This window comes from Pyxicephalus adspersus, chromosome 6 (assembly GCF_032062135.1).
Source record: "Pyxicephalus adspersus chromosome 6, UCB_Pads_2.0, whole genome shotgun sequence".
Classification (NCBI taxonomy): domain Eukaryota; kingdom Metazoa; phylum Chordata; class Amphibia; order Anura; family Pyxicephalidae; genus Pyxicephalus; species Pyxicephalus adspersus.
This window is the reverse complement of record NC_092863.1, coordinates 103,724,473-103,732,046: the sequence shown is the minus strand read 5'-3', so window position 1 is coordinate 103,732,046 and position 7,574 is coordinate 103,724,473. Positions and strand designations below refer to the sequence as shown.

The following is a 7,574-nucleotide window of genomic DNA, read 5'->3' as shown; positions in this document are numbered from 1 at the left end:
ATGAAGAGGGACAGTCCCTCCAAATCAGGGGCAGTTGGAGGTATGAAGAGGGACAGTCCCCCCAAATCAGGGGCAGATGGAGGTATGAAGAGGGAGAGTCTTATACACTGATATGTCAGATTTGTATTTGTTCCTCGGTAGGGATACGGCAGAGCAGATCACTCCATTGCTGCAGAAAAACTGAGAAAAGCCTACAAGGACTATGAGGTGGTTTGTGAGGACCAGAAATGACCCGACACCCGGCTGTGTTTACCACTTCCTGTTCTTTGGCAGAACCTCCAGCTTACAAATATTTATTAACATCAGTATTCTCACTGTGTAAAGATTCACATATATGTTAGATATTACTTTCCTTCACATTAATAAAATGAACTGTGAGAACGATTAGGGATCTTACTTTCATCGTCGTCATATTAGTCATGTGATGTGTATAGTCCCTCATTAGGAGTGAGATTTGGTGTTGTCACCATTGTTCTGCTCATTGTTCTCTTTGCTGGAGAGGAAGCTGTAACCAGGAAGCTACAGTGCAAGCATCTCCCTGCTTCATTCAAAATCTGGGCTTCCTGCACCTCTCATCCTGCTCCAACATCATTACCCCACCAGAGGGGCAACAGGAAGACGAGCTTTGCCCCTCAACCAAGGTGACCATCTGACCCAGAACAAAGAATAATAAGTCAGGGAGAAGATCAGCTGCATACCTGGGCTCGGTTCTGTGCTCTCTGCTTGCCCTTTCTGGGCGCCTGGCATCTTCTGCAGTATTGATCCTCCTTAATACCCAGCCAATCACACGCTCGCATTCCCAGTTCCAGTGTCTGGGACTTGTTGTCACCAAGCATCGGTTGCATTACCAGATCATGGACTAAGACAATGCAAGAAACAAGAGGTGTCAGGGGTTTCACCATGCAGGAATGGAATTTATTTATCTCTTAAAATCCTATGTTCTGTCTATGTTAACGGGAGATTTGGGACACCTGTGATCCCGCCATAATTTTTCTAATATTATATTTAGCATATACCATTATATTATTATATACAAGTATGTTACTCAGAATTGTGACCCCTAACAACAAAGTGCTCTTGGAGAAATTATTAACCATTCTGCCAATCAGATTTATGGCTTTTCAGACAAAGTCTACATTCCAGGGTCATAAAAAATTGATAGTCGTCCAATAAACAATCTTCCAGCTATGGCTAGAGCCTGGTGGGGTCCTAATCCAGGGGCCCAATCTCCTACCATACCTGGCTTGGCTCACGTCCACCTTGGGGTGTCCCCATTCCTTTTATTCTGATGCCCACAATACAAAAGGTGCTGGAAATTCAGCTGACACAGGCTATAAAAATGTGCAGAATCCTTTAATAAACAAAGGTCAGTGATGTCAATTGCTCAGATTGAATTACATTTCATCAGGTAACTTGTCCATGTGTTTTTTAATAATTATTTTGAATATTGTAAGGTCCCCTCTAAATACACCATACGGAGATATTCTTCCACCCAGGAGCTGGAGAGGTTTGTTTACAAACAAACCAGGTGTTCACCTTGATGCGAGTTCCCAATGATCACATGACCCTGGAAAGCATGCTGATTGGTTACTGATCCTTTCCTAGGTCACCGCTTAATACTTTGATGAAACTCTGAGCCAGGGTGATGATGCACCCCCTGTTGGTGGGCTCATAGCAATTGCTAGTCATCACTGGAAATATTGGTGAAGAATTCTGGCTTCAGGTTAGTATTGCTTTTTTTTTTTTTATTTTGATTTTAGTTTTTTAGTTCTAAGTGTCCTTGTTCATCAATAAACCTGCTCAGATATTTAAAAATAATATAAATGTCATATCAGATCTAACTTTTCTCTGACTTCACTTGCTGTGTCTCTGGAAGCCCTTTCATTGTATAATAGACAGGCATCTCACATTTTCACGTATCTCCAATTAAAGTTTCACCCAGTACAGGTTTCTTTTAAATAAACTTTTGACTTTGTACATTAATCTGAACACACAAATAACCTTTTACACCTAGCCTAAGCCTAACGCTAAACCCGACCACTAAATTCCTACCTTCTATATCTAACGTGAACCCCAATTTTATCCCTAGCCTTTCTCACCTAAAGGCTCCTCCTGGGCTGTCCTTCCTTGTCACTGCTCGCCCCGCATGGACTCTTCCCATTGGCTTAGAAAATGGCCTAAGAACCCGTGCAGCATGGTGCTAGTGTAGGGTTGGATTAGAGCCCCTCTGAGCATGGAAGTGGCAACATGAAGAGTCGTGGATGGTGGATTCAGGTATTTTCTTCCACTGCAAGGTAACATAGACGTATAGGTGGTAGGGGTGCAATATTTTTGTGTCTCAGAAATAGATTTGAATGCTATAGGTGTGTATGGTGCTCTATATAAAAAATGAAAGCAAATAGACAAAACCACAAAATAATTTCCAGTTAAAAAAGTTTTATTAGCACCTGGTCACATGATTAGAGTCGGCAAACTTAATTATAAAAGTTTTCTGTTTCCTAAAAATTAGCTTGCAGCTCATTATTATATAACAGTATTGTAAGAATTAATTGTCTATATCATCTCTGAGTATCCATGTGCTGATTATGTTATAAAAAAGGTGAGTTGCATATTTTCTATAAAGTAGGTATACATTTGGCTGGTTTGGGTATTGATTTCTCAGCTCTTCATTGGTGAGATGCCATTTATATTTTCCTGTAATCATTTCACAGTTGAGGTCAGGGCTCTGTGTTGGATAATTGAGATTCTCCACCAAACTGGTGACACCATGTCTGTATGGAGCTGGCTTGGTACATAGGGAACAAAGGAGGGTCCTCAATAAAGTCTGGAAGAGCACCATGGCCTGCAATATCCTTGTATGGTCGGGTAATAACAGCGCCCCCCACTGGAAACAACTAAACACAATTTGGAGGATTGTCCACATTCTATGGACCATAAAACATGGTTTTGAATCTAATTGTTGGCTTTTGCACGGCACAGAGAGGTCACCTTTGACAAAAACAGAACATGGATGTCAGTTAAGCAGATTTTCTTCCATACCTATACTGGTTTTCAGTTGATTTGGCTAGAAATGTATTTTTTCCAACCAGGTGTAAGCAACCATCTTTAACCCTTGCGGACCTTGACAAAAATGGGATCACCCACTCTTAGTTTTCCAGTTTGCTCCACTCCGTAGTATTGCCCGAAGAGCGGGGCGGTCTTGTAGAGGTAGCTCAGAGAGGGATCGCTCTGTCGGAAGGTTCTCAGAGTTTCCAGAGGATCCTTCCGGCTCATAATTCCAGTATCCGGATCCACGGTGGTCAGAAGACACCGGCCACAGGCCATGACCCTCTTTAGCCTTGTGGTGCCCACTTCCACATCATCCCAGCCGTCCTCAGCAAAGGCCTCACATCCAGACACTACAATGCAGGGCCTGAAATTTCCAATGGTGACCGGCTTCTCCAATCGCTTGTTCAGCTCATCCAGGGAAGATTCAGAGAGGAGCATGACCGGGCTGGCATCGGGATAGGCAATGATATCTTTATCCCGAAACATTTTCTCCTTCTCATTGGACTTGCGTGGCTTCATGACCCCGGGTTCAAAGTGCACCAAGCGGTACGGCTGACTACTCTTAAAATAGGAGGTCAGCCATTGAGACACCTCATCTCCGCAATCACGGCCTTGGATATCAGTTCCAAAAACCCGGCAGTCCAACACCTTGTTGGTGTTGGGCTGAGAAACGGCCACTGTAATCTTCTCCATTCCTGGAGTGTCAAGACAAAGAGAGTCACCAAGCCTGCTAACATTGATGAGGACAATTCGTGGCTCCTGCCTGCCAGTCACCATGTGCCCGTCCTCGGTCACCACCAACCAGTGCCGGTCCCCAAGCTTCCCATTCCTCAAGCCAAGTTCTAGGCATTCAGCTTCTTGGACGGAGACCGGGCGACATGACTTAATGGGGTATATGAGGAGCTGCGACACCGTGCCTACCTGGCGCAGCTCCCAACGCGTCCTTCTCCACCATATCCAGGAGGCAATGGCGGCGCCCAACCCAGCTGCACAGAGTATCGGTAAATGGTGGCGTGGAAAGTCCTGCACACCTCCAGAGATGCTGGAGACAAATGATTGAAGAGGCATGATTATGGACTGTTGCTTTAGATTGAAGTCAGATTCTATAATAAAAGAAACAGATTTTGAATATAATATCATATAATATAAGAAATATAATCTACTGGAAAAAAAATGATTCATTTATTATTATTACTATTTGCTACTTTATGTTAGTTATAGTTAGGTTCAATAAAAATTAAAGAATGATACTGAAGACCTTGTGCGTTGCTCCAATATTCCCCTCAATCAAAGGCTATTGGAGCAATTTGATTGGAGCACTGTGCAGTGGAAGAGTGACTGCAGATCCCTTATTAAAGATTCCGTTAGGCTTTAAAACATGCCTGGTGCTCTTGTTGATTTGAATTCTTCCTACCACATCACTGAAGGTGCAGCCGTGCGGTCCAGTAATGTTTATTTTATAATTGCAATACTTTTCCATAGTGTAACCTTTTCTAGACACAGTCCAGGCCCTCGGAAGGTCACCATGAAGGACAGGGTTGCCCCAGTTTCCGGCAGAGGCCACGGTTGGATGGAACGGCCTGCAGAAGCTTCCCGTTTCATTGGCCAGCAAAAGAGAGATGTGATGGACGTGACTATGTAGAGATGACGCAGCCATTTGGAATCTGCCAGGAAAGGTAAAACGTTCCTAATGCGCCTAATGTCCAGAATTAATAGTAGACTGCTGCAGGGTGAACACTCCGGTATACAAGTCTGAGTAATGGAGGCATTTCATGCCATCCAAGAACCAACAAAGCTGCCCAGATTTGGAAGCTGCGGCACCACCTGGGGCAGAAGGCCAGTGGTAGTTATACATCACTCATGTGAGACCAGATCAGCACTGCTTACTACTACCTAATACCTTTTACAGATTGCATTCAGGAGGCCATTCTGCATTGGAGGAGAGATGAGTGGCCCCCTTGGCCAACTTTGTGCAGAGATCCACTTTGATCCTCTACGGGTGGCCGGACTCTGATACTGTGCGTGCCTCTTAGTGCTAGATAAATAGTTAGAGGTATATTCATCTACCCACACCTATGTCTATTGGGCTCATTCCTTATCCCAGGCCCAATGCAATGAAAAGATAAAATCTGCTGTTTCCAATAGGCCCAGTTCATACAGATGTGATGCAATGAACGTAATGTAAAGGTGGAGCCAACATTTGTTGTTTAATGGAGAAGAGTTTAAAGCATACCTAAACTCTTTAACTAATAACATAACATAACTAAATTTTAAACAAAAAAAAAGGGTGCAGCACGGCCCCTAATTCTCGACTGCCTAGGCGCAAAGGCTCGCGGGATACCTACGTCACGCATCCCAGGATTAGCTCGGGTGCTCCTTCTGGGCATACCTGAGCATCTCGAGCATGTGCAGAAGGAGCCTTTTTGTGCAAACAGAAACATTTGCTAATCTCACGCATGCGCAGTGAGATCAACAAACTTTTTTTTCATCCTACGTCACCCGATCTCACGCCAGGGTTGGGTGACAAAGGATGAAGAACCCGGGAGAAGATGGTGGCGCCTGGAGCGCCGGCTCGGGGACTGATGCCCGTATGACGCGGGACCCGATGCCAGACACCCCCGGATGGGACTGCACTGCAGGATTGAAGGTAAGTGTATTTTTTTTTTTTGCAAGTTTCAGTTTAGTTCCTCTTTAAATCCATCAGTATTCACAGTTGTGACATTTCTTTTTTCTTCCCCTTTCTGTCCAGTAGATACAATAGTCAAGAGATCCCTAACAAAATGGACGTAAGATAATTGTTTGTGATTATTTTCAGTAATGGATGAATCAATAAGCGCTGTACAACAAGCTCCATTCTGTTCAATGGAAAAAGGAGGGGGAAGGTAGAGCCATTAGCACCCCACTGTGCTCTACCCCATTAAAGCGCACTATTGGTCTTTCAGCCAATCAGCCCTGGCACGATGGTCATGGGATTGCTGTGAACATGTCAGATTTTTGCCTGAGATGTGTACATAGCTTTATCCCAGACATCAGAGCAGCATATAGTACAATGGCTTCCATTGACCAGGGCTGGGGAAGTATTATAGATTCAGTATGCTGGCTCTCATTGGAAATGGGGCGGTTGTACTCTACCCCCTGGCATTCTCTACATTTCTGCATGGGCCGGATCTCTGGGGACCCACAGGATTCCAGATGGGTCACAATCTGTATCGTCACATCTGCTTTCTCTTCCAAAGCTTCTGCCGGAGTTCTAACTAAACTTGCCCTGTGCAGGCAGCTGGAGCAACCCTTTAGCTGAGGACCTGGGCTGAGTCTGGTAGGGGTTCCATGGCTGGCATGCAGGAACTAAGCACAAGGATGGTGGGAGCTCCTCGTAATGGGCACAGCAGGTGGCAGAGGGAAGGTGGGAATCAGGAAAACTCCTTATAATGGCCACATCAGGTGACGGGATCTCACTAATGGAGTTTGCAAGGAACAAATGATTTCTGTAATTCCTAATATCCTAATGTATGGGTATTAAAGAGCTCTACAGATCACATAAATATAATATAAAACTGATATCAATCAAAACCAGTATACACATACATATATCTATGCAAAGACAAGACAATATTTAACTTGCTGGACGCATTCACACTGGATGAATGTGGCAACAAGGGCAATGTTTGCTGGCACTGCTCCTGTGTACTTATGTGAACTCCAGAGCGGAGCTGTTATAAATCCGGTTCTGGACAGAGGGGACTCTAAGGGGGAACCATAAAGTGATCTCACCGTCCTTCTGCAATGTTCTGAAGATCTGCAGGCCGCAGATGGAGCAGAAAGCGGAATCTGCAGCAAAGTCTCCAACGCTGAGGCCAAAAACAGGGAGGGAAAAGGATTATAGAGCTCCAGCAACAGGCGGGGAATTACTCAGAGCAAAGTGCACAGAGGCGGTCCAGGAACGAGATTCATATGTGCCAAGTCTGAGCTGTTTGTTAGATAAAAGAGCACCTGTCACGTACACACAGGAATGTGCATGCTGATAGGAGAAGAGAGAAGATTGGTGAGGACTTGAGCTCATCATGGAGCTGCTTCTCTTATCAGTGTCCAATCACGGCTTGAGGGCAGGTCTCTTATGACCTAGGCTAAGGTCAAGTGTGTTGAATGGCACCGGTCATCAGACTGAGGACATCTAGTGGAAGATAAAAGGACTGCAGTGAATTGCTGGAATGAAGGTGAATATCGCAGCAAAGGCCGGTTTTATTATGCAATCTTTTAATGGGCCATTTATTTGCAGTTCAACTGTGATGGCTAAAGTCAAATACTGGGCACTCTGCTGGAAAAGCAGGAATACAAGGGCTCATTTAATCTTTTACCAAAACCAGGAAGCTCAGTAATATTATACATTGGTTCTAATGGGGCTGAAAAGAGTTTAGTGATTGGAAGCAAAGGTTTATATTTGGATAGCAGGTAAAACATACTGATTAGGTGGTGATCTTACTGATTCCCTATTTATTGTACAGCGCTGCAAAACATGTTGGCGCTAC

The 7,574-nt window shown here is 44.4% G+C and overlaps 2 protein-coding genes across 2 annotated transcripts in view; one reads left to right on the top strand and one right to left on the bottom strand.

Moving 5' to 3' along the window:
* LOC140332303 (14 kDa phosphohistidine phosphatase-like) overlaps positions 1 to 384 on the top strand; it is a 2,746-nt gene extending 2,362 nt beyond the window's left edge. Inside the window, exon 3 of the mRNA XM_072413542.1 lies at positions 142 to 384. Coding sequence (XP_072269643.1) covers positions 142 to 231 — 90 coding nt within the window. The 3' untranslated portion in view covers positions 232 to 384. The remainder of the gene's footprint in view (positions 1 to 141) is intronic.
* A 2,035-nt stretch (positions 385 to 2,419) lies between these two features.
* Positions 2,420 to 7,014, bottom strand: LOC140332302 (mitochondrial amidoxime-reducing component 1-like). Its single transcript, XM_072413541.1, has 2 exons — positions 6,820 to 7,014; positions 2,420 to 4,151 (listed from the first exon to the last, which is right to left on the bottom strand). The coding sequence occupies exon 2, from the start codon at positions 4,114 to 4,116 to the stop codon at positions 3,106 to 3,108; it is 1,011 nt and encodes a 336-aa protein (XP_072269642.1). The 5' UTR covers positions 4,117 to 4,151; positions 6,820 to 7,014; the 3' UTR covers positions 2,420 to 3,105.
* Positions 7,015 to 7,574: the final 560 nt, after the last annotated feature.

Coding starts and splice junctions, on each gene's coding strand:
- LOC140332302 (XM_072413541.1), bottom strand. CDS start 4,116: ATGCCTCTTCAATCATTTGTCTCCAGCATCTCTGGAGGTGTGCAGGAC.